General features: G+C 37.1%; 1 protein-coding gene across 5 annotated transcripts in view; it reads left to right on the top strand.

The window, feature by feature from the left end:
- Positions 1–27,963, top strand: part of TTC29 (tetratricopeptide repeat domain 29) — a 240,701-nt gene that overhangs the window by 36,674 nt on the left and 176,064 nt on the right. For 4 of the 5 annotated variants that reach the window (XM_019026099.3, XM_063705594.1, XM_019026100.3 and 1 more), the window contains exon 6: positions 3,212–3,397. The exons of the other annotated variant lie outside the window; for it this stretch is intronic. In XM_019026099.3, the coding sequence (XP_018881644.3) occupies positions 3,212–3,397 (186 nt within the window). The remainder of the gene's footprint in view (positions 1–3,211; positions 3,398–27,963) is intronic. 5 annotated transcript variants of the gene reach the window in all.

Below are 27,963 nucleotides of genomic sequence, written 5' to 3'. Positions count from 1 at the left end.
CCAGGCTGGTCTCGAGCTCCTAACCTCAAGTGATTCTCCTACCTTGGTCTCCCAAAGAGCTGGGATTACAGGCGTGAGCCACCACACCTGGCCCAAAGTCCAATGTTATAATAGCCAAAGTCTCTTCTGTAGGATTATCTCCCACAAAACGCAGTGGTTTTTGTCTGGTTGAAATATAGAAAATTAAAATTATTACAAAAGTATTACTGGAAAAACTTCAGCTGAAGGACATGTAAACATTTGTGTCACCTTTTTTCAAAAATTGTTATAATTTTTTTTTCCACATTCAACACATGAACTTTATTGGAGGAAAATTGTGGTTTGAATTAGGGATGTACCAGAAAATGAGATATGCACATTCACTCTTATTAACTTGAATGAATCCTAAATCTTAAAATGTGTATGTAAGCCTAGAATATAGAAATGTGTTAATAGTATCTTAAAGTTCCATTTCATATGGTTGTGGCATTAGAGACAATTTTCCTGAGATAGCATATAACTGAGCAATGTCGTTGCTTCTCATTGGAAGAATCATCGTGCTAGGGTCACAGTGAAGTTCATTTAATCAAATCTATGGCACTAACAATAGTCATCTCAGGTCAGTTCTATCTCTTGAGACTTACAGAGCAGTAACCTAGAGTTATTTAAATTACTTTATAAAACACTTGCTGTTTTATAGCAAAGGTGTGTTTAAAGTAAGCCAATCATTTCTTTTTGGGTTATTTTCCATTTGTTAAAGTGTTTCTTTGTCCCTGATACTTTTTTTTTTAAATATTATCCATTGTCGTGAATCATTGCTGTGCCATCTGTGACATCTGATTTGAGCCTTATGCCCCATGGGGCTAGGGAAGAGATGACAAAAATGGTAATGGGTAAGAGAATCAATAGATAATTCAAACATTATTTACACTTGACTTTTAAATTTATTAAGGGTTGAGCAGCAATTTTTTTCTAATAATGTTTGTTTAAGATACACAAATTATGTTCTACTAAAGCAAAATTCCACAGGTGTTTACAGATTTGATGTAAAGCAAAACAAAACAATTTTCTGGCCAAATAAGCTTGAGAAATACCTGGTGAACTAACATTGAGGTTAAGCAGGTTAATTTGTTGCAGGACTAATCAGAGCATTTAGCATGCTGATGTATATTGTGTGGTTTACTGAAAAAGGAAATTTGCAAAAATGTTTCCCAAATTTATTTTATTGTAGAATCTTCTTTTTAAGGAGCATAAGAAACCCACAATAAAATTGATTTTCATCTTCTGAATATACCTGCTGACAATTCAAGGAAGTGGTCTACAAGCAAGGAGAGAAGGCTACTTGTAGCCTTTGTAAAGGGCACAGGACATGTATTTGGATTGCCCAAAGATTTGAAACTTGAATATATTCTTTTATATTTAATATTCTAGAAAACCATCCTCTTTTTTCATAGAAAAATAGCTTAGCTGACAAGTAGTCTTTAAATATGTAATCTTGGTAGCTTATCTAACGCATTCCTAAAAAAAAAAAAACCTTATGAAATGTTGCAAATATTTTTACATTAAGGTTTAATTACTAAAATATAAAAAAATTGTTTCAGGACTACATATATTTTTAATTATATATATATATATACTTTTTATTGAAGTGGAAAATATGAGATGTTTTACTTACTGACTTCTAAAAGCAACAACTCTCTAATCAGTAAATATAACCAAGAATATGAAATATTACAAAACAGACTTTAGTGTTGTATTCACATTATGTAGGAAGTTCATAATGGAAAGACAAAGCACAGAAGTATTCTGAGGTGGGAGTATTTGCGTCAGATAAATAGCTTAGGTCATGCTCTACTTTTCACCTGAGCTGTCACCTGGTGTGAGTGTCCTTGAAAAGCAGAATGGCTCTCCAGAATCTCCAGCAACTTCCAGGATAGGGAGAGCTTTTTATTTTGTTTTCCAGTTATTAAATTTATTTTGATATAAATGTTAATTTCCATTGGAATTTTAAAGAAGTATATGTAAAGGAATAGAATTGGTTTTAGAAATTTCTTTTGAAACATTGGGGTGACTTACTTACAGTTCTGCAGAATGACCCTTTGTTGTAATCAACCTGTTTCATTTTTTCTGACTTTTGGTTTTAATCTTACAGGTGTCCTAGTGGGCAATATTTTTCATAATTGTAATCTCTTTGGGAATATGTGGGTTGACTCCTCTGGTAGTAGTGAACAATTAATATCAGTGAATTCTAATAGATAATGATTGTTATTAAAAAATTATTGGAAGGGTAACCCAGAGACCACTGCACTTTATAATACAACTATGATTTCAGCATAAATACAAAAGACATAAATATTATGAATTTGTTCATATTCACCATTAGAGTGGAGTTTACAGGACTGAGGCACAACTTATTAACACACAGACATATTCGTTCAGGTTTACTATCACAGTGGGGTTTATAAGACTGATTCAGAATTGACGGACACATTTTTTTATGTAGATATAGGTTAGATACCCTTTAGGAAAAAAAAACTACAAGAGTTTAATTAAGAACTTTCTGAGTAAAAACGACTAGTATTTATGCATTCCCAGCAAAAAAATACCCATAGAAAACAGAAGCGTAGAAGTCTACTCTTTCTTAACATTGCTAGAAATTTGTATTGCTAGAAACATTGCTTGAAAGCATATGGAGCTTATAGGGTCATTCTGATCATCATTTGTTGTATCTATCAGGCCCGTGACATTTTTATGATATGAAATACCTTGGTATTTTCATATCCATTCTGCTTTCTTCATTTGCATTATCTTTTGCTATGGCTGAGAAACATTGCCATCTCTAGAATCTCTAAGTACTTTCAAACCTCCAGTGGGAAAAGTACTCAATGAAACTACATAATCCTTTCTTCCAAAAGCACTGAGCATGTTGCTAGTAGGTATTGTCCTGTCCTACATCTTAAAGCCTCCTGTTTCAACCACATAGTGTCAATTTCCTACATATTCTAAGTTTTCAGAAAGCCTTTTGTTGCTTTACTCATCTGCACATCCTTTAATTAATGTAATTAATATAATAGTTAAAATAAATTAATTTTTGCTTTTAGACCCAGTTTTTAAAATTGGTAATCACATCTTTAAGGAAAAATAGGAAGTCATGATATTGGTTTGCCGTTCTAAAGGGTGTGCCATGAGACATCTTTCTAATGCCATTCATGGTGCTTTTCTCTCTTTGAAGAATCCTTCGAAGATGTATATAATAACTTGTATGCTCTGGCCTGTTACTTCAATAATTCTGAAGACAAGTGGGTAAGGAACCACTTCTATGAACGATGTTTTAAGATTGCTCAGCTGATCAAAATTGACTGTGGGAAGAAAGAAGCCGAGGCACACATGCATATGGGTCTTCTCTACGAGGAAGATGGTGAGTGGGCATTTGCCAGGATGCCTTGGGTATGTTTTGGTGGATCCTGAGATCACACAATGGAAAAACACGTGGTGGTTGAGAAAAAAGACCGGAGATTTCAGCATAATCATGTATATTATTGAGATCAAAAAGCAAAACCATGTGACTTGTGGACCCAGCTTCAGTATTCCTTGCAGAATATTTTTTGCAGAATCCCTTGCTCATGCTTCTGCCTGAGTGCTCAGCCTACAGTTCCCACCCGGTAACATCCTCACCAAGAGAAAGCATTCTCCCCAACCCCTCCACACACAGGATGAAAAGAATGAAAGGTATACTTTGAGATTTTCATAATGCCCCATGCCCCTTATATGAAAACCAAGAAATATCTGTATAACTCACATAACACCTCATCATGATTTTTAAAATAATTCCTGAATGTAATACTCATTTAAAAATAACTTCATACTTAATAATGTTAAGAGAAGCCAAAATCTAAAACAACAACAAAATTGTCAGAAATAGATAATATATAGTGGCTGATCAAGGATTGCAAATAGGAATTTAAGAATGGAAAATTTTTATGGCAGAATAGTGTGTAGATAATATGCAAACAAAATATAGGGAAAGATGAAAAGATTTGATCTTGAATAATGCCATTTCTTCCCTCAAAACACTATCTCATTTTGCATAAAAGTTTTTACTTTGGTGAAACTGCTAAATTTTAAAAATATTTATTATTTTGTGACTAGGACTGCATAGGACTTTGAAAGTGCTTCAGGAAGTTGCAGTTCATGTGATTGTAGCTAAAGCTCACGAGGCGCCTGAACATTGTCAGAAGCCACCATGCGTGCTAGACATAGGGAGTATTAGAAAAGCTCAGAGAAGTGAGAGATCATGCAGACTAGATTCAAGGAAGGCACGATGCAATCAGGAGGGACTGGCAAGGGACTTGGAAGATGGGTGGAATTTAGGCTTGTAAATAAATAGGAATATATTCTGTGAAGAGGGAACAGTGTACACTAAAGCATAATTAGAGCAAATGGTAAGAGGGACAACCTGCATCCAGTGGGAAGTGTGGAGTGTTTTTTGGAATAGTTAAATTATTTTTTTAACTTTTATTTTAAGTTCAGGGGTACATGTGAAGGTGTGTTACATAGGTAAACTTGTGTCATGGGGTTTGTGGTATAGATTATTTCATCACCCAGGTACTAAGCCTAGTACCCATTATTTTCTTGTGATCCTCCCCACTCCTCCCACCCTGGGAAACCGCAGTGGGAAGGTAGAATAGGGACACACCAGCAGTCAGAGCCTGGACTTAAGCTTCTGTACATGGAGGGCAAGGAAAGGAGTGTGATATCAGTCTGTCTGTGATACAAACTGTCAGAGGAGGGAAAAGAGGAAGGGGGATGGCTAGGAAGCTGCTGCACTCAATGTAAGTAACTCGGATAAAACAATGGAAAACTACTGTATTTAAGAAAACATATTTAAGTATTCCACTGCAGTGCAATCTATAGTATCCCAGAAAAGGGAATTAGCTAAATGTATTTAGCAACATCCATGCAAGAGAGTTCTGTGCAGTCATGAAATAGGTTAAAGCAAAAGTCATTGGTTCATTCAACAAACAGTGATTTAGAACCTAGTGTCAGGGGATAGCAGAATGAACAAGACAAAGTCTCTGCCCTTGTAGAGCTTACATTCTTCTAGGAAAACCAGGTCTTAACAATCAATAGCTATATAATATAATATTAAGTCAGTGTTAAGTGCTACAATAAATAATAAAGTAGAGCAAGGGGATACACAATGGTTATCACTTTATATAAGGTGCTTATCTATTATAAGGTGAGACAGCAATGAAATGAGGGAGAAGCCCTTGTGAAAATCTGAAGAAAGGGGTTCCAGAGGGAAGATGCAATAAGTGCAAAGGTCCTGAGGCAAGTGCATGCTGATCATTGCCTAAGGACCAGCAAGAAGGCCAGTGTGACTAGAACACAGTGAGTGGAAGGTGGGAAGTGGAAGAAGCTGAAATTAGACAGGGAGGCTTAGGATAGATCACACTGGGGTTTGTAGGCCAAGGTGAGGACTTTGGATTTTATTCCAAATTAATACAGGAAACTCCAAATACGTGTTAATTTCAGAAAATGCTCCTGATACCTTAAATAGAAAAATAAGATATAAAACAATGTAAAATATATTTATATGGTGCATATGTCATACACTAACACGTTAATAGTAGTTATTTCTGAGTGCAGAGACTCTAGGTGATTATAAATGTACACACTGGGGAGATATGGCTTACTATAAATTGATAAGTTATTTCAGAAATTTGAGAAGTTATTGAGAAATTTGTTAAAAATTTCTAGCCTGTTGCTAAAAGTCAAGTTTTAATTTTCAAACTGTACAAAACGGTTAAGTTCTTCCCTACATAAAATTGAAAGTAAAATTGTTTTTATTTTGTTTTTGTAATTACACCATCAAATTCTGTCTGGACTGTCAAATGGAACTGTCAATTACTGACCCCCCCACCAAAAGAAGTCGTAGAATAAATCATACATATTATGTGAAAATAGGACAAAGAAGTCAGGGCTATGTTGATGAAAACTGAAGAGTGGCTGCAGTGAGACTCAGATAGCTGTCATAAGTGTATTTTGAATTTTTCTGTAAATTTTATTTCTGCTTTTTAAAAATTTTGTTTGATTTTTAAATTTTTTATGGTGGTGAAAAACATAACATAAAACTTAGACATCTTCATCATTTCTAAGTATATTTAGCAGTGTTAAGTATATTCACTTGGTTGCACAACCAATCTCCAGAATTTTCTCACCTTGCATAACTGAAACCCTTTACTCATTAAGCAGCAACTCCCCATTCCCCTCTCATTCTGATTTTTAAAAATATCTTAAAATATTTCTATTGGAGGATTTATACATTGCTTAATTTATTTATTCATTCATCTATGCACCCATTCGTTCAAAAAATACTCTGCCTATGGGCCCTGTGGTTAGTACGCACAGCACCATGTTGCACCTACCATTTAGTGGCAGCCGCGCAGCAACTGAGGGAAAGGATGAGGTTGGAAAATGTGAGCAGTCAGGGAGGGTCTGCCATGAGATTACACTCTCAGGTCCTTGGCTTGCTTGAGTTTAGATGCTCCACCCTATTGGATGATGAAATACACTCATATTTCATAAGTAAGAAGTTTGGGTTATGAAGAATTGTAAAGGCTTTTGCTTTTGAGATCATTTGAGAGTGTTATTTTGTTTTGGAACTACTTTTGTCAGATCTAAATATTTTGTCAGATCTAAAATATTTTTCTATGCCCTTAAATAGTTCATAAACCCTAGAACCATACCTTTATTGCCTGACAGATAAAACAACTAAGTCAGTGTTGATGAAAACTCTAGAGATTAACTTTGAGTGTTTGATGTACCTAGTGAGGGTGAAAATTATCTGTGAAGCTTCTGTAAAATGGGGTAGAATTTTCAACCTAAAAAAAGTGAACTAGGAGTTTCAAGAATATGTGACTAGAGTGGAGTGGGGACTTACCTGGCTGAAGGGTTCCCTCTGAGGCGATGGTGGTCCAGCTTCCACATATCTGATCTGATTGGTCCAGACAAGCGAATGGAGGCCTTGCAGCAACAGCTAGGTGGCAGCTGTGCCCAGGGGCAGGTGGCAGCATCCTGATTCCAGGGGTGCCCTCATTCATGCTAAAGTGGGACATTAGCTGGCAGATGGCAACGGGCAGGTGGTCAGGGCCCAACCAAGCAGGCTATAGTCTTTGGCAGGGCTCCAGCAGACTCAGGGAACCGTAGAGCAAATGAGGAACATGAGCAGAAGCCAGAGCCACAGAGACTGGGCACATGGCTACAGTCAAGGGTCGTGTTCATCCCACTGGTGTAAATGTGACCAGAGCCCCACGCAGAGCTCCCTGGCCAGAGTCACAAACAGTAGATAGGTTCAAGTCCCCACTGTTGCTAAAAATGGGTCTTTGGTGTGCGGCATGGCCTGGTTCCCTTTGACTCAAGGGCTGGCAGTCTCATTCTTCAGGTCAAATATCTTTAGATCTTTACCTGGGGTGGCTGGTTTGGAGTAGTCATCAACTGAAAAACACTTGGAACAAATCAGCTGTATCTTCTTTCAGAATTGTGACCTTATTTGTAAGGTTTTTATTATGCAAACAGGACAAATGGACAAGCAGCATTCTCACTGTGTCTGTGGGGCACTGGAGAAAGCTCTCAGACACTGGATCAATAGATGTTCCCATTCATTCTAGAGCTGCACACAGAGGTCTATCGGGGCCAGACATGACTGGGGAAACACCAGCTCCTCCTTTGGTATGATCTGAGGCCAGGGAACAATAGCAAGATGAGTGGCACAGCCTTCATTTCAATCCTATCCTGCCAGGTCAGCATTAGTGGTTGGATACAATGCCAGCCTCTTCTCTGGCATAGTGAGGGACTGGGGTCCAAGCCTTGCAGTTGCAGCTTTATTGGTGAGGTTTGGGGGGCATGCAAACTAGCAGTAGGGTTTACCACACCAGCATTCATAGTTGAGGAAGCACCAGCACTTTCCTCTCTCCGCTTCCCCATGATGAGCTAAGTTCAAGCCTTGCTTTTGACCAAATTAATGGACTTAAGCACTGAGACTAGATGGTTTACGTTGAGCTGTGCAGGAGGCCAGCCTTCTTTGTGGGGGGCTAGACTGGAGAGGTCAGTCTTGGACAAGTTAACCCTTCATTTCAGTCCATATTTTAGTCCTTTCCCTTCTCCCAATTCCAGTGGGTGGCTTGTAAGTATCATCTCCCACTTCATCAGCAGCCCATTCCATTTCAACCCATTAGCTTTGAGTCTAGATATTGACTTTGCTGTGGGAAACCCAGAGGAAAATTAGATGTCCTCTTGGATGATAGATGATTGGTGACAACCCCAAGTTACTGAATATGTTCACTGCAGACAAGGCAGAGGAGACCATTGTAAGAACAACGTAGAAAGTGCACATTTTCCGGTTTGGAAGACCCTCCTGTATGACTTTATTACAGAGTTGGAGTAAAGGCTAACCATAATCTAAGCATTAATTCCAAGTTCTTCCAATGACTGGGGGGACTTCTGAAGAAAGAAACAGCTGTCCTGACTAGCTTGCTCAGTTCAGATCCTAAAATTTATCGTTGACAGTTTTTGGACAGACACTAGCTAGTGTATCTCTATAAATTGCCAGGAGCTCAGAAGGCACCAGGAGCAGCACAGCATTGTGAAGACACATTGAAATAACTACCAGCTCTCCCTTGAAACACCCAGCAGTGGAAGGCAGACCCAGCAACAGACTTCTGGAGGAGGCCACCACTATAAGTGACTATCCCCTTTCCCGTTTTGATCTCATAGAGACGAGTTAGAATTGGGAGTCCACTTATCCCTGTTTGCTGATGGTCAGTACCCTTCCCTAATTATCTCCTCTACCCATTCTTTAGTGATCATGGCACTATGTGATTTTGTTTTATTTTTCCATGAGTGTTATGAAGCAGTGGTTCAGCTTTCTTCTCAGTACAGTATCCATCCCATCTTTAGCAACTTATTTTACTCTCACTAAAAAAACAAGAAATTCTATCATGGAGTCTTAACCCTGTAGGTCTCCCACTCCTCAGTTTTCCAGGGGTCATTCCTGCTTATAGTCACCAACTCCCAAAGGCTGACAACAACTCTGCTACTAGACCCTCTCTTTGAGTCTTTAATCTATCTCTGCTTTCCTGACTTGCTTCTGGAAGGCCATGATGTGTGCCTAGACAAATATTCCATTTACTGGAACAATTGCCATGCTAGCAAGGTAACTTGGTAAGCAGCACTCACAGCAGACCAACTGGGAGCAGCATTGCTTTGTGAGAACTTGCAGAGGCAGGAGCAATAGCAGGGTGCTAGTCTCCCATTATCCTATCATCAGATGCTGTATGATTAGGAGCCAGACGCAATAGCAATATGACATGGCAAAGCCTTGGTACAGTTCAGCATTCATGATTTGATGTAACATCAGCCCCTCCCCTGCATGATCAGCAGGGGGTGGCAGGGAGCGGGAGAGGGACCAAGGAGAGAGGCCCTGTGGTTGCAGTCATAGGGCATGGCATACAAATAGTAAGGTTTACCACATGGGCAATCATAGTTTGGGGAACACCAACCTCTCCCCTGTCAGGAGAGAGAGGCCTCCTGACAAGCCTTTGCAATAGGTCACGATTGATTGCCTTGAGCACTGAGCCTAACTAGTTTCTATGGCGCTTTGCTAGCATCCGTCTTCTTTTCTGAGAAGCTGGCCTGCAGGGGATCAGTTCTGGATGTGTTAACCCCTACCTCTCAGGTCTTCAAATTATGCATAAGGAGTGCTGTTAACCTAAAGAGATTTTGATTATATTATGACCACCAAAGTCCTGTCCTTTAAGAATGAGGACAAAGATGGGACCATGAGTAAGTCTGTAAGCTTCAAAAGAAGCTTTACCCCTAAGACTAGATGTTTTCAAGAACTGACCAAAGTAGAAGAGAACTAGTGGGTTAAAGTAAAAGAATAAACATCAGCCCTAGAAGAATGCCTGGTAAACACAAGAATTTTTACCAACTACCACCCACCTTTAGTTAGCAGAAGAGGATTCCACCAGCATCACATGGTCAGTGAGTAGAACCAAGGGGAGACTGTCCACTTTGCTTGCCTTTGAATACCAGGACTAAAGAGCATCCTCCTAACTGAGGGATGTAGGAGATGAAAGAAAAACTAAGCGTTAATCCAGAGGCTTAACTTGGGAAAAAGAACAAACCTGTTAAAGTGGTAGTTTTAGAAAACTGCTTTGTATCTTCATGAAGACAAAAATAGAAACTAGAAAGTCATAAGGATAGAACCAGATGATATGAGAATGAGCACCAGATAAAATCAGGAAGGCATTCAATACAATGTCCTGGGAGAATTAAGGTACAGAGTAGAAAAAGAGTGAAACTGACACAATGAAAAATTGAGTCCGTGATGTTGAGGACAAACTTGAATAACGATCTCAAATTGCAGGGGAAGGACTAAGAAATGAAAACAATGAGAGAAGATGACAAATATGGAAGTTCCTGAGGAAGAATACACAATAATTGGAAATGAGACAATAATCAAATATATTTTAAGAATGCTTTCTTGTTCCTCACACACCCTAAAATTCTGAATATGCGTATTAAAATAGCTTTTCATGCTCTAGTCACAATTACTAAGGAGATATTCATAGCTAGACAAATCGTTGGGAATATTTTGAATATTCAAATAGAGAGAGACTCCTACCTGTATCCAAGGAGAAAACACAGATCACCTGCATTGGACTAAAAATTAAAAAAGTATTCACCTTTCTCCTTTGCAACAATAAATGCCAGAAGGTAAAAAGAAGTAGAGTCTACAAAGTTTGAGGGGAGAGAAAAGAGAGTTGAAATGCTATACAGTTGAGAATTGAGGGCTATAGAGCAAACTTCTGGTTCCTGGGTGAAACAACTGGAAAACATCCTTAGATATGCAAGGTTCAGAAACTGCATTATGAATACAGTTTCTGTATATCATATTCTGGAGCCCAACAAAAGATAAGTCAAAATTAAAAGTTCAAGAATAGAGAAATCCTGCTGTAAAAAAATTGACAGTAAACAATTAAATCAATTAAACATTAAGTTTGCAAAAAAATGCACATTAGTAATTTTGGCAGTAGAAGCTACACAGTATAAAATTTAAGTATGATTTTAATTTTTATCTGCATTTTTAATATTTACTATTGTACAGTAATGTTGATTACTTCTCTATCTTATTTTAAAAATAAATTTTATGAGAAACTTTTATAAATACACTATTAAAAAAACAAGTAGAAAATATGGGCGAATATTTATGCAATTTTAGATGAGAAAGACCTTCAAAACAAAAACAATTGAACAAAGCACAAGGGAAAATGATGGGGTTTATTGAGGGATAATTATATCCTCTCTGCTCCAAGTATAAAACAAATTCATAAGAAACAAAGGAGTCAGACAGATCATAATTGTTAAGGTTGATTGGAGAATAGAGCTTTAATCTGTTCTAATCAGAGTCTCTATTCTCCCCCAGAATTAATCTTAACCACCTAGCTACTGGCAGACTGGGCAAGTTCAGGCTCTCGTACAGGCTCAATGCTTGCTCCTGTGAGCTTCCTCATAGAGTTCAAAGATCACCCTCCTTGAGAACTGAGTCCAGAGAAGATGAAAGTAAAGAATTTCACCAGTCAGATATGTCCTGCCTCTTCCCTTGATGAGAAGTGAAGAATGAAGGAGAGAGGAAGTCCCCTCAAGGAAGACTAAACCCAGAAGGAAATAGTAGACCCCTTAACTGACACAGTTTCCTAGTGTTTCCTTCTGGACCAAAGACTCAATACCTGGTCGTGGGTCTTGGGATTGGGATCCACTACTCAAAAAGTGAGCTCCCTGATTCAGTCCTGCATTCCTAATTTCCTTCACTCAAGTTTCTTGAAAGCTCCTGCCAGGCTAACTCAGTAACTCAGTGTGAAGAAGAACCAGCCAATAAAACAGAGGTGTCCATGGAATACTATGCAGCCATAAAAAGGAACAAGATCATGTCCCTTGCAGGGACATAGATAGAGTTGGAAGCCATTATCCTCAGCAAACTAATGCAGGAACAGAAAACCAAATACCATGTGTTCTCGCTTATAAGTGGGAGCTGACTGATGAGAACACATGGACACACCATGGGGAACAACACTCACTGTTTGGGGGATAGCAGCAGGAAGAATAGCTAATGGATGCTGAGCTTAATACCGGGGCTATGGGATGATCTGTACAGTAAACCACCATGGCATGCTTTTACTTATGTAGCAAACCTGCACATCCTGCACATGGTACCAGTGAACTTAAAAGTTGGGGGAAAAAAAGAACAGAGGTATCAAAGGAGTAGGCACAATAGTTAACGGTTGTCAACACTGAACACAGCATACAGACTATATTAGTCTGTTCTCACATTGCTATAAGGAACTACCTGAGACTGGGTAATTTATTTATTTATTTATTTTATTTTTTATTATACTTTAAGTTTTAGGGTACATGTGCACAACGTGTAGGTTAGTTACATATGTATACATGTGCCATGTTGGTGTGCCACACCCATTAACTCGTCATTTAACATTAGGTATATCTCCTAATGCTATCTCACCCCCCTTCCCCAACCCCACAACAGGCCCTGATGTGTGATGTTCCCCTTCCTGTGTCCACATGTTCTCATTGTTCAATTCCCACCTATGAGTGAGAACATGCGGTATTTGGTTTTTTGTCCTTGTGATAGTTTGCTGAGAATGATGGTTTCCAGCTTCATCCATGTCCCTACAAAGGACATGAACTCATCATTTTTTATGGCTGCATAGTATTCCATGGTGTATATGTGCCACATTTTCTTAATCCAGTCTATCATTGTTGGACGTTTGGGTTGTTTCCAAGTCTTTGCTATTGTGAATAGTGCTGCAATAAACATACGTGTGCATGTGTCTTTATAGCAGCATGATTTATAATCCTTTGGGTATATACCCAGTAATGGGATTGCTGGGTCAAATGGTATTTCTAGTTCTAGATCCCTGAGGAATCGCCATATTGACTTCCACAATGGTTGAACTAGTTTACAGTCCCACCAACAGTGTAAAAGTGTTCCTATTTCTCCACATCCTCTCCAGCACCTGTTGTTTCCTGACTTTTTAATGATCGCCATTCTAGCTGGTGTGAGATGGTATCTCATTGTGGTTTTGATTTGCATTTCTCTGATAGCCAGTGATGATGAGCATTTTTTCATGTGTCTGTTGGCTGCATAAATGTCTTCTTTTGAGAAGTGTCTGTTCATATCCTTCACCCACTTTTTGATGGGATTGTTTGTTTTTTTCTTGTAAATTTATTTGAGTTCCTTGTAGAGTCTGGATATTAGCCCTTTGTCAGATGAGTAGATTGCAAAAATTTTCTCCCATTCTGTAGGTTGCCTGTTCACTCTGATGACAGTTTCTTTTTCTGTGCAGAAGCTCTTTAGTTTAATTAGATCCCATTTGTCAATTTTGTCTTTTGTTGCCATTGCTTTTGGTGTTTTAGACATGAAGTCCTTGCCCATGCCTATGTCCTGAATGGTATTGCCTAGGTTTTCTTCCAGGGTTTTTATGGTTTCAGGTCTAACATTTAAGTCTTTAATCCATCTTGAGTTAATTTTTGTATAAGGTGTAAGAAAGGGATCCAGTTTCAGCTTTCTATATATATGGCTAGCCAATTTTCCCAGCACCATTTATTAAATAGGGAATCGTTTCCCCATTACTTGTTTTTCTCAGGTTTGTCAAAGATCAGATGGTTGTAGATACATGGCATTATTTTTGAGGGCTCTGTTCTGTTCCATTGGTTTATATGTCTGTTTTGGTACCAGTACCATGCTGTTTGGGTTCATGTAGCCTTGTAGTATAGTTTGAAGTCAGGTAGCGTGATGCCTCCAGCTTTGTTCTTTTGGCTTAGGATTGACTTGGCAATGAGGGCTCTGTTTTGGTTCCATATGAACTTTAAAGTAGTTTTTTCCAATTCTGTGAAGAAAGTCCTTGGTAGCTTGATGGGGATGGCATTGAATCTATAAATTACCTTGGGCAGTATGGCCATTTTCACGATATTGATTCTTCCTATCCATGAGCATGGAATGTTCTTCCATTTGTTTGTATCCTCTTTTATTTCATTGAGCAGTGGTTTGTAGTTCTCCTTAAAGAGGTCCTTCATGTCCCTTCTAAGTTTGATTCCTAGGTGTTTTATTCTCTTTGAAGCTATTGTGAATGGGAGTTCACTCATGATTTGGCTCTCTGTTTGTCTGTTATTGGTGTACAAAAATGCTTGTGATTTTTGCACATTGATTTTGTATCCTGAGACTTTGCTGAAGTTGCCTATCAGCCTAAGGAGATTTTGGGCTGAGACAATGGGGTTTTCTAGATATAAAATTCATGTCATCTGCGAACAGGGACAATTTGACTTCCTCTTTTCCTAATTGAATATCGTTTATTTCCTTCTCCTGCCTGATTGCCCTGGCCAGAACTTCCAACACTATGTTGAATAGGAGTGGTGAGAGAGGGCATCCCTGTCTTGTACCAGTTTTCAAAGGGAATGCCTCCAGTTTTTGCCCATTCAGTATGATACTGGCTGTGGGTTTGTCATAGATAGCTCTTATTATTTTGAGATACGTCCCATCAATACCTAATTTATTGAGAGTTTTTAGCATGAAGGGTTATTGAATTTTGTCAAAGGCCTTTTCTGCATCTATTGAGAGAATCATATGGTTTTTGTCGTTGGTTCTGTTTATATGCTGGATTACGTTTATTGATTCGCATATGTTGAACCAGCCTTGCATGGAGACTGGGTAATTTATAAAGAAAAGAGGTTCAATTGACTCACAGTTCCACAGACTGTATAGGATGCATGGCTGTGGTGGCCTCAGGAAACTCACAATCATGGCAGAAATGTAAAGGGGAAGCAGGCACATCTTCACATGATAGAGCAGGAGAGAGAGAATTAAGGGGGAACTGCTACACATTTTAAACAACCAGATTTCGTGTGAACTCACTCACTATCACGAGAACAGCAAGGGGGAAGTCTGCCCCCATGATCCAATCACCTCCCACCAGATACCTCCTCCAACACTGAGGATTAAAATTTGACATTAGATTTCAGAGGGGACACAGATCTAAACCATATCACAGACATCTCAGAAACTCAGTCACATAAAGATACTTAACAGAGTCCTTACAGTATCCACTTAGACATCAGGGGTGCCTGAACTGCTTTCCCCAAGATAATCTACCCTGGCAGCATCTCTCACCCAGTTCCACTTGAGCCATATCCCAAGCAATAATTCCATACAACTAGAAACATCTTCTAAATCTCTGTGAGCATTCCCCAAAGAGGCTCCATTGCTGAAGAACTGCTTCAGAAAGACTTGTATGTCCCAAGACACTCGTGCTCTGGCTGTGCCTCAGCATGGTTCTGTCTGCAGAAATATATGGTGACCTAAAACCACACCAGTATCTGCCCAGGCCAAGGAGTAATATCAACATCAAAAGTCTCTGTAATCCTTGTCACCACCCAATGTCTGTGGGCTTCTAATATCCTGTGTTTTATCTCCCAGCTACCCAGCGTCAGAGCCTTGATGTTGTACATGATGGTGATGGTTTCAACATTTTCTGTCACAGCAACAAATATGTTTGTCTGCATTGACTTAGATAATATTCCTATGAGAATTCTGAGATTAAGACAAACACTGTCCCCCAAAGCAGAAGTAAACACCATCACTAATTATTGGCTATGGTCAAAGTAAAACAGGCTGAGGGTTATGTGCTACCTATAGCTCTATAGCCTTTCTCCCCCACCTAGAAAGCACATTGGAAATCAAACAAACCAGAGTAATTAACATTTTTTAAAGTGGATAATGATAAATCAACATTATATATTTTAAAAAGTAAATCATTCAGAAACTTTGGTTGTTTATTGCTATAAGAAAATCCTTGCAACACATTTCGGAACTGATCAGGACAAACCTCTTGGCATCAGCATAGTCACTGTGAACTAGTAGTTTAGGTTAGAGTTTTTGGCTCTGCTCTACTCATCTACCTGGAAGTTTGACTAATAAACTTCTGAGCCCCTTCATCATCATTGCTGTCATCAGTCTGGTTTCCTTCTCTTGTACTTTCTCTTCCGTATCCCTCTATGTACTCCATATTTGTGAATCCACCATCTGCCAGACATCAGACTTCATCCTTGATTTTATGTCTCTTCCAATAGCTCCCCCACTAGTTAAAGGAGACCACCAAACTCAACCATGTGAGCTGAACTCTGCTCCCATTGGCATTAAAAAGAAGCAAAAAATAAAAAATAGGAAACAAAAAAAAAAAAACCAACAGGCTGAAGTGTGCATAAACCAGAGAACTTTCTGACTTCTGGAGCAAACCCAATGTCTTGTGACAGCTTTCCCAGTGATGGATTCTACCCCACAAAGCCCAGGCCCTCTATGTGTGAGGGGAATATCCAGCCATCTGGGCATTAGGCCCAATCATAGAAGCCAGATTTCATTTTTTCAAATGAAGCCTTCCTGCTGTGAAACCTCTGATGACTATTCCTACACAAGGCTTGTCTTTGGCCCTGTCTCCTCTCTGCTTTGACCTCAGGTTCACCATGGGCACGGGCTCCCAGGTGCACCTCACTTGTAACCGTGTCTGTGATTCTAGTTATCTCTTTGCTGGGTGGGGTGGGCCTTTCTACCTCCAGCCCTCAGCCTCCTGTCATGAGTCCCACATGCTCCCCATGCCTCGCCCTGCTTCTCATGTGGGGGCTGGAAGCTCTTATAGCCCCACAAGTAAGATGGGACTACTACCCTATACATTGGTGGTACTTTTGTTTTCTCAGTTTAGAGAACTTTTTCAACCATATTTATTATGAGTTGAATTGTAAACCCTTAAAAGGTGTTGAGCTCTTAACCCCCAGTACTTATGAATGTGACCTCAGAAGGAATAAACCCTCCTGACGCCTTGAGTTTGAACTTTCAGCCTCCAGAACTGTGAGACCATAAATTTTTGTTGTTTAAGCCACCCAGTTTGTGCTGCTTTTTTATGACAGCTCCAGGAAACTAATATAATATTCAATGTGGTGTCAATGTTTTTCCTTAAGTAACCAAAGATGTTATTTCAGAAATTAAAAAAAAGAAATATACCAATGGTGGAGTGGCATGACTCAATATATATGAGAAATTTAATGTTTCTTCATTTTAAGCTCTACACATAAAAAACAATTATGTGCATGGTGATCAATTGATTACTATCTAAAATAATAAAAGATGATTTTCAAAAACTAATATCTCATATAAAAATTTTTTCTAGAGTTTTTACTTTTTACCTCATTCTTTATTGCATTGTAAATATCACTTTATTTTTTGGCATTTGAAGTGAGGTTGATTATCACAATATTCAGTTCTCCAAAAAAGGTAAAAACATATTTAACATAAAGATGTCACATCAAAATTGATCAAAATTTCATTGTAATTTCTTATTTGTCATGGAATAACATTTGCCAGTTTATTAGAAAAACAGCCTTAATAACTAAAAGAAATGCAAAGGACATATCAGTTTTTAGTGTGGTATTTTATTTTCTCTTTCATTTTATTAAAAATTAATAGAGATGTAAGTGCTATTGAGAGGATTTAAAACCCACCAAATACACAAAATCTTAACCAGGACAGCCTCTGGAGAAGGGCATTGATGATGCAAAATTATGGGGAGACTTATTATTCCTTTTCACACTGTTAGCATTGGTTAGTTTGTGCATGTATTGTTTAGTTATAATTTTAAAAATTATTTTAAGTATTACTTTTTAAAACTAGTTAATTTTAGAAATCACATTAAATTACAAATTATTGAAAGGGTTAGGTTTTTACAGCTGGTAAAAGATAATCATGAAGATTAAAGAATTATTGTGGATCTAATCACAACACTATTAATGAGGTAGACAATATGTTTTGGGTGGGGGAATGTTAATTAACCATGGATCGAATGGTCTTTAGGCAGTAAGGGATATTAAAAATAAAGGATACAAATATTGAATAAAAATAAATTAGAAACCTGCAAATTCATACATGGGGGTTAAATTAAGGAGAGTTGATAGATGTTGAATGTATATCTTGGCCTTGTTACTTAAAATGACATTTGAGCATCACTCAAGTCTAGCAGTGGAAAAATGTGTTAGACTGGGTAGTAAACCTAGATTCTCTTTTGACACTGCCATTAGCTAATTAACTATGTAAATCTAGGTGAGTTATTTAATCATCGTAGATCTTGCTTCCCTCAGCTCTAAAATGAGGGAGTTGGAGCAGACGCTATCTGCTCTTAGTTCACCTCCAGCTCTGATTTCTATGGCAGCTTAAATGATTATTGAAAGATCAGTCATAAAAAAAGAATGATTAGTAATTAAAAACTGTGTGTCAAATTATTTACTAATTAGGGGGAGAAAAATGTCACTTTATGAAAAGCAGAGAAGGAGCCTAATATTAACCTCTTTGTACCTCTTTAATTATTAGAAAAAAAATTCTAGTCCTTCAGATAATTGTTTTGAAACTAAATGTGATAAGTAAAGTGTCTAGTGCTCTGCTTGGCACATGGGCCTGTATAAATGCTGCTTTCTCTTTTCACTTCCAGGGCTAGGAAGAGTTAGCTATACTGTTGTAACCCAGTGTTAGGTCTACAAGCAGCAATTTCAGTGAATCCCCATGTAAAACTGGTGAATGACCTCAGGCAGACCAGCATAGGAAGCCCAGGGCTGCAGGGGTGAGAAGCTCCACGTTAGCGAACCCATTCAACGCTTCCCACCTGGTCTGCTCTTTACCTTCCTTCAGCGTCTCTCTTAATCATATCTCATTCTTCCCTTTAACTCCTGACATTTTATCTTGGTAATCTCTCTGCTCCATTGTTTATGTCCTCCAAGTTCTCTCTGTAGTTCTACGTAGAGGATGCAAATCTACTACAAAGCAGTCTAGCAAAACTTTAAACTATTCTTCTTTGGGACTTGTGTTTTTGATTAAAAAACAAAACCACCTACTCCACTTGTGTTCAAGATTTTCATATCTTTGTCCTCAGAACATTAAACACATACAGAGTGGGGAAGCTTTGCTCCATTAATAACTTCCCCATTGCCTTTGCAAGTGGTAAGATCACTGTTGTGTGTGCAGTGTCTCCTCAGCACATATTCTCTTTGTCTCCGGGAGCATGAAGGCTTTTCTGCTTGTCCCTATTGTTCCAGTTTGTTGCTGGGCCACTGCATACAAATGAGGTAACACTTTGAAGAGCAGTAGCTTGGGTGGGAAATAGAAGAAGGAAGAATTGTTCTCTGGTGATTAATTGTTCATAAGTGCTTATGATCCCTAAAAATTGATGTCCAAGAAGAGATGCTGTAAGGGTGGCACTAAGGGTCAGGAAAACCTAGTGTCTATGGAATAACATGTGGAGATGGATTTAGCAAATTGTAAAATAGTCCTCAATTGTTTAAAACTGGGTTGAGAATTTACGTTCAATTCTTTTAGACGAATGAATTTTAGAGTCATATTGGATCTTCAAAGTAATCTACTCTAAACCCTAATTTGATAGATAAGTATTAAGCTGAAGCACTGTAATTGAACAATTTTGCCATGGCCATAAGGTTAGCAGCCAGTGCTAGACTTGAATCCAGAGCTCCTAATATCCATATCAGGCCCTTTTCCCCTCTCCCTATCATACTCTACACAAATAAACACAAACAATCTCTACACATGATTTTCAAACTGATTTAACAGTAACATTTAGACAAACTTACAACAAGTCAGATGTATCTACAAGCTACATAATGGCAGTAACACATAAGAAGGTATATTGATGGAGACTGAGTATTTTTTTCATGCATGCATATCATCCTCATTTTAAGGAAGCAGAAACTAGGATACTAAGAGGTTATTTTGTTTCTTTTTTTATGTTATTGTGGTAAGAATACTTAATGAGATCTATCCTCAAAAGATTTTTAAGTTCCCAATAAATATTATTATCTATAGGCACAAAGTTGTACAGAGGGTCTGTAGAACTGATTCATCTTGCATAGCTGAAGTTTTATACTCATTGATTCGCAACTTCCCATCAACTCCTCCCTCCTGCCCCTGGCAACTACCATTCTATTCATTGCTTCTATGAGTTTGACTATTTTAGATACCTCAAGTAAGTGGAATCATGAAGTATTTGTTCTTCTGTGACTGGCTTATTTCATTTAGTATTATGTCCCAAGGTTCATCCAAGTCACATATTGCAAAATTCTCATCTTTTTTAAGGCTGAATAAAATTAAATGACAACTAAAACATGTCAGAGCCGGGATGGAAACCTGTGTCTTTAGATCTTAGATTCACTGTTTTTTTCCACTACCCAACACCATCTCCTTATGCAAGGATTTGCTCAGCAGAGACCTTACAAAGTCAACCTTCTGAGTTTTTTGTTCTTGTCTTATTTTATTAAAAGTATGATAAGAAAAGGCTTCTGATATAGGACTCACCCAGGCAAAATTATAAATAAAAAAAAAATCTCCTTTTTAATGTCCTCTTTCATTTGCCAACAGTTCTGGCCATTTGCCTTTATCAGGCCTTCTCTCCTGAGCCCTACCCTAGCCCACGCTTCCCATGTCATGTTCAGTGAGTATCCCATTCTATCAGTGGATCCAGCACATAACTCCCTCATTACTTAATCCTTGATGCCATTTTAGCCTATTCAGATTATGCATTATAAAGGATGGTTTTTTAAGAAAACTAAATCCGTGAAGGTTAATAGATGTGGAGAGCAAAGTTGAGGAGAAACAGATTAGCAAACTGAGTCAGTGGGAAGAGACAGGATTGGATGGATTTCTAACAGGTTTTTTGTCATATGAATTGGGCTGTTCAACAAATGTGGGTGACGTAACCTACAACAGAGGAAATAAAAAGCAGAAGGAAGATACAGGAGGCATTCAGACTGGTGAAGAGAATGGGTTGGTATGTGGCTGAATAAATTGAAAGAAAGGATGATTATCAGACATTACAGCAGAGGAGACAGCATCAGTATTCAGATATAGGGCAGGAGGTAGGGAAAAAGAGAAAAATTAACTTTATATGCATTATATATAATACAGATTTAGTAACTTTTTTAATGTATCCATCAATTGGTAAGAAAAATGTTGGCAACTATAATTTAATGGCAAAAATACAGAAAATTCACCAAAGATGAAATATGGAAAGTAATGAATACATAGAAAAATAACCAACTTCCTAAAAATCAAATTGAATGATTATAAAGAACCATTTAACACTTCTTATAATAGGGACAAAAAAGTAATCACGATTTCTTAAAGTAACACGTGTATTGCTGCTCATGATGATGTGAATCATTTAAATGGTTTTGGAAAGTAATATGGTAAATGGTTTTAGGTTAGTGCAAAAGTAATTGTAATTTTTACCATTACTTTTAATTGAAGAACTGCAATTACTTTTGCGCCAACCTAGCAATCATAAAATTTGCCACACTCCCTTATCTATCAATTCCAGTTCTAAAAATGTTAAGATAGTTAAAAACATTACTTAAAGAAGTAATCTAAATACCTGAGCACTAGACAGATGATTAAAGTGTATATCCCCCCAAAAATATTGCACAGCCTTTTAAAATATGATTATGAAAATAAATAATATGGAATGTCATTCTAATAAAATAATCTAGATATGTAGAAAATTTGTATTCAATTCTTTACAACTGTGTAAAAATTATGCATGGATATATAACAGAATAGAATGAAACTTGACCAAAATAAGTACATTTTGAGTGATTAATGGTGTTGTCAGCAATACTTAAGATTTTTCCTGTATTGTTTCATTCATGCCAATATATTTTTGCCTTCAAAATAAATAAACTTATATTGCATTTTATTTTTGCTAAATATCCTTTTTTTTTTGCTTTATTGCATTACATTTTCAAAATCTTTTGTTATTTTGGGTCAGTCGTAGGGTAGTGTCACCCTAATTTGCCTGGGACTGAGGAGGTTCTCAAGACTCATGATTTTTGGTTGCTAGAACCAGGAAAGCCCTGGGTAAACTTGAGCTGGTCACCTTAAATAGAGTGAATGTGAAAATTTTCTTTTGCCTTTCTTAATCTGGTATTGTATTCATGTATGAGATAATAACATCTTTGTTTGCTGTCAATAGATTTTGACAAGCATAGTATGGTTATTTTTGGTTTTAAATAACTCATTTTCTATTTTAATTACTATCATATTAAAAAATTTTTAACAATAAAGCCTCCTTTATGTACAGGGTGTTGCAAGAGAAAATGGCATAAACTGATAAAGGACATCTTATTAAATTAAAACACAAACAAACAAAAAACTCCAGCAAGAACTCCTAATGGCTGCAGCTGAGTCATGACCAAAGCTCTGTGTAGGTTTCTCTATCTGGGTGTTAAATCCTAGTGTACTTTCCAGTCTTGTTACACCTTTTGTACAACTAAGCAAGTTCATTGGGAGCATTTTTTCTCTTCATAGTCAAAAAATAAATCCTACTTGTTCATTTCCCTCATTTGTAAACTGCTTCCAAATTTGCATCTTAAAAGTCCCTCTGGAGGAAATTTTTCCAAAAAGATTCCCTGGAAGAGCAAACACATTATTCCATTCAGGCTTCCTAGTAACAACATGGAATAAAGCCAATCAAACTAGTTCCTAAGTGTAAAGCATTGATGATTGTAATATACCCTTCACTAACACTCAAACTGCAGGTCTCTTGAAAGCACCTCCTCTTTAATGTCTGTGTGATTTAGAGGCTAACTACTTCCCACTGCCACTATATGCACACTTCATTTTTCAGAGTAAGCTCGAAGAATGGATTTAGAAAGCCAACCCTAGTAAACATTTTCGAAGGTGCGTCCAACTAGACCAGTGTTAGAAACTGAGTCACTTTATACTTGAATGAAAGTGAATTTGATAGTTAGAAACTTTCTTAAAGAAGTGGATTAGCATTCCTATTTCTACATAAATTAATTGTCACTTTTTGGGGCATGTCAGTTTATTCTTCATCTACTATGTGTACATGTTCATAAGACCTTATAGTATTTAATGAAGAGATCCTTTTTAAGTATTGATAGCCACAAGAAAATTATACCATGTTTGATCTATGTTAAAGAATCAAAGTCCAAGATCTTTGAATGGAATTTAGAATAAAAATGTAATTAGGTTACATCCCTAAAGTCTGATATATCTTTAAACAAGACTGCAAATGAAACTTTATTAGAGCTTCAAATGAATTATTTCATTGCTTCTTTTTTTTCAATTCATTTTCTTCCCCTTCTCTTTCATGTCTGTGATACTGACATTGCTGCTTGTATTTTACCTGTCTTTTTCAGGGTGTTTTAATTATTTACTGCTTAACGAGTAGCACGGAGAGGAAGCCTCATTCAAAGGTGCCTGCTCTGCAGCAGGTTTTTCTTTTTTCAAAGCTTTGCAAGGAGATCTTGAATAGTTGCACCGAGCCCACAGTTCTTGCTACACTGAATAAACTGTTCAGGAGGCAGTATTTCCTCTGTCTAGGAAGAGGCACTGCCCCTAAAATATCTCTTCAGAGGTACAACTGACCAGGAGTATAAGGATTATTTATTGTGTTAGAGTTGGATGAAGTGTGCTGTTTCCAATTAGTGCCTCAACTGGCATTTAATCTGAAAAACTGATATTATTCCATAACCTTTAACAGGGGTATTCCCTATAAAAGGCCCATCCAGATTCACAACAAATTGCAAACTTGAAAAAAAAACAAAAAGAAACTATATAACTCCACGTGAAAAGTTATTGGATGTCTGTGAGGCACCAGGCACTGAGCAAGGTGCTGACAATTGTTTCCGCACCCGTTGCAACTACATCTGGAGCTTGGCATAGTTACCCATACTTCAGAATTCTTAAGGAAAGGAAGCTCAGAAGTAGTGTGTGAATGGTCCAACGATATCACTGGGGCAGATGGCCAAAACCTGGTCTCTGGCTTTGAAGTTAAATATTTGACCCATTTTCTAAAAAGGGGAGTGACCCTGAAGAAGTAAAGCCACAGTGGACTTTGGACATTGATTCACCACCTACTGAGTATGTGAATTTAGGCAAGAGAATTCCTGAGGCTCAGTTTCCTCATCTCAAAAATATACTAACACCTGAAGGTGAGTGAAGTAAGGTTATACGCAGACAGACACATACACACATGCGCACACACACACACATACACACACACAGAGAGAGAGCAGCAGCTAGTGTCACGCCTGGCACATAGTAAAAGTTCAGCCAACATTATTTCTCTCCCTCCATACTCATCTAAATATCTTATTTTCAGTTTTTTGGGTTTTGTTGTAATATCCAAAATAACACGTTAATCATCCATCAAAACAAAGAAGTGGAGGGGGAAAGTTAACTCTCCTCACTCTCCTCATCACCATCTTCAATAATCAATACTGGTACTTTGGCATAGATGCTTCCGCACCTTTCTCTTTGCTCACATAAACATATAGAAATCAAATTGAATGTGCTTTATATAAAATCATGAGCAATATATAATTCAAGTAAAAATTACATTATTGATTAAAGCCTGTGCAAATATAATTCAATAGTTGATCTAATGTCAATATTAACTTTATTTATCCTCAGATGTTTATACCTATCGACACTTTTTAGTTAGTATTTTAAGATAAGGTGGGAACATTAAAGTAAAACAATTTATTATATGAGGAAAATAGTCGACTACCAACTATACAAGGTTCAAAATGGCTAATATTAATTCCTTACTTTTTATACATTATACACGTTACATTTTTCAATAAATTTTTTGAGTAACTTTGATACCTCCAATTATGCTCTTTTAAGAGTAAAGCTGCCTAATGCTTATCTTTAGAAATTACAAAACTTAGATTGAAACCAACTGTTGGAGGTTTATTGGCCAAGAGCAGTCAGACTTGCTCACTGGCCACAATTCAGCTATCTAAAATCATAAGCAGCAACAATTAATAACACTTCCTCCGGAATATTTTGGAGATCTAGGCAAATTTTCTGGATTTAAAAAAATGAACTTTTATTTCCAACATCAGTAATAAAACCCTGGGTGAGGTTCTCCCAAACCTGTCTACATGGGATTCTTTTCATTGTCTGGTCAATATGACTGATACTCTTTAACTGGTGTGGGGTAGCATTCCTATAATGTCCACTTGAAATCAGCACTCCAAATGACAAAGAGAGGATTCCGTTTTTAAACTAGCATCTTATATTTCATCTAAATATCTAAAAGTAGCTACTCAAAAGTTATGGGCACATTTTCTTCTTAGTGTATTAGGGATGCTATTGAGTTACAGAACAAAATCTTTGTTTTCCAGTGTTCCATTTTGCAATGGTGTGCAGTGGGTTATAGTGTACAACAAATCTCTTGTGACAGGAGATAAACCCTTGAAAGTGATAGTTTCTGTTGGAAGTGTGGCAAGCCCTTAACTATTTCAGCGTGTGTAGTGCAGTTATAATTATCATAATTGAATGTAAAAACCTAAAGATAATATAAATTGTTCATGCAGTTAAGCCAAAATGGAAAGCAGTGTCTTTTGTTTTTGCAAAGGGGCAATAACATTTTTCTCTTTTCGCTACTGTTCAATATTGCTTCTAGCAGATTTTATCTCTATGTTGTACAGAATAGTAACTTACACCAAAGATGTCCAGTAGCTCTAGATTAAAATGTAATATAATACATGTAAAGCTTTATTGTTCCTTTAGGTTGTTGTTTTAAGCTAAAGTGGAATATTTCCCTAAAGTCTTCAGCAAATGTGCACAATTTTGAACTAAATATGCTTAAGACTTATACCAGTGCTGCTGAAGAAATAGGTCTTATGGATCTGTCAAATTATTTTTATGCAATTGTTTCTGCAGCATTGTTTTTACTGGCAAATGTACAAGTCGATAGAAAAGGAAATAATTAGCTATTTTCAGAATTGCTGATGCATGGAGCTAAAACAGACCAGTCTATGCGTCTTAGAGATTGTGACATTTTAAATTACCTGAACAATACCAGCAGCCATCTTTGGACATAATTAACACCTTGTCTAATTAATGTCAGATCTGGACAGAGTCATGGTGTATTTATGAGATATTATTTTATTTAAACTTGCTTTTGCCCTTATTGCGTTGCAAACTTTAGATTTGTATGCTGTTTTCTTAAGTGGAGCAACTTCTTTTTTTCCTTTTTTTTCTTTTTTCGTTTCCCTCCCCCTTCAAGTAATCAATGCACTGCTGAATGAGTTCATTTTAATGCACTCAATCATGCCTCTAATGTTCGTAGCTTACGGGCGCAAGCATCAGTAATGCAGGAATGTTATATGGCTTTAGTTTGGGCCATTTCATAAAATATTCATGGAATCAAAAATGTGCATCAAAATAGCGGCTGGGAGAATTACATTTATGTTCCTGCTTTTATGGCAGCTTCACATTTAAACCCATTTGTGTTAATATCTAGTCAATCTTCCTACTTTAAAAAAAAACTAAAATGGGAGAGATCATATACATTCTCCTTTGCTTAATATTTATTCTAGACATCTGCTGTGATACAACAAATATCTATAAACTTGCAAAGATGTTGTGCAGGGAAGAGGGTAAGCAACAATTTGGATAATACCCAACTATATAAAATCTTATTTTCCCTACATCGTGTTTGTCTTAACATTCTACCAAGCATTTTGCAGTTTACAACCTTGTTTGGGTTTTGTTTGTATTTTTAAATAAATGGATAGATTTCTTGTTTGTGTGGGCTTTAGATAAAGTAAAACTCCCTTGTAGTAGTTTTATTTTGAGTGCTTGTTCCTTTAGGTGAAAAACTATAAATGCATGCCAAACTCCTCATTGTTTATGTAGATGTCATATAATTGATAAACAAAACAAAACTGAGGCTTAGGCTATTTCTGTTCATACCTGGATACTCTTGTTTGATGCAGTTGTTCACAGTGTTCTCCTAAGCTGTGTTTTCTGATCCTACTTCGTATTATTGAAATAAATTGACTACTAAGGGTATTTGTGGAGGGCCATCCCCAGCCTCTCCAACAAAACATTTTGGCTCTATTTTCTTCCCTGGTTCACATGAAATGTTGGTGGACTATCTGGACTTTTGCTTGGTATAGAGCCATGCATGCAGGCCTTTAATTCAGCAGTTAGTGTGTCTTCCTTACTGTGGTTACCACTGTGATCTGGTTACTCACAGTGATGATGAAGATTTGTGGGTGATTCCTGGTGCACCATGATAAAACTCACTTTCCCCTACAAAGACTTTAATACCTGTGAATAGTCCCCAGGCCTTCTTTTTTTGTCCTGTTTTCTGTTAACCTTTGTATTTGTGATACGTTGGTAAAATTATTCCACTTTTTGCTGTCCCTATTCCTTGATGTAAAATAATGTCAACACTTGATAATTCCAGAGGAGGACAGTCCTTGGACACTTAAACACTTGTTCTTGTCCCTCTAAAAGATTGACATCAAAACCAAGTGAGATTTCTAGATCCTGCTGTGTTAAAGTTTATTTGGAGCCAAAAGGTAGACTAAATATGAACGCTTTGTAGAAGTTATAAAGGAATGCTACAAGCCATGTTAGAAAATCTGATTCATTATCTACATTGATATTTATATTTAGCTTAGTAAAAGTGATCACCATATTGAGGTCTTTTATAATATTTCCCTCAGGTAAATTGAATTTAAAATTTTCAGTTAAAAGCAGTATGCATTATGTCTTAATAAATGTCTAGTCTTAATTAATATCAGAACCGTTACTCAGAAAATAAGATGATTTTAAAAATCCAATTCACAGTTGGAAATAGAAATTGGATGGAAATCATATCATTGTTAATCATGCTTAAAGGGAAATGCTTGCATATTTAAATTATTATGCTCTCTTCATAGCATGGGCATATCTTTTAATATTTTTAAATCAAATATTCTACTATATCATAATATATGCTTTAAATTCTGGCCAGCCTTTAGAAATTGCAGATAAGT

This window comes from Gorilla gorilla, chromosome 3, assembly GCF_029281585.2.
Source record: "Gorilla gorilla gorilla isolate KB3781 chromosome 3, NHGRI_mGorGor1-v2.1_pri, whole genome shotgun sequence".
NCBI lineage: Eukaryota > Metazoa > Chordata > Mammalia > Primates > Hominidae > Gorilla > Gorilla gorilla.
This window is presented reverse-complemented; position numbering and strand designations above follow the sequence as displayed.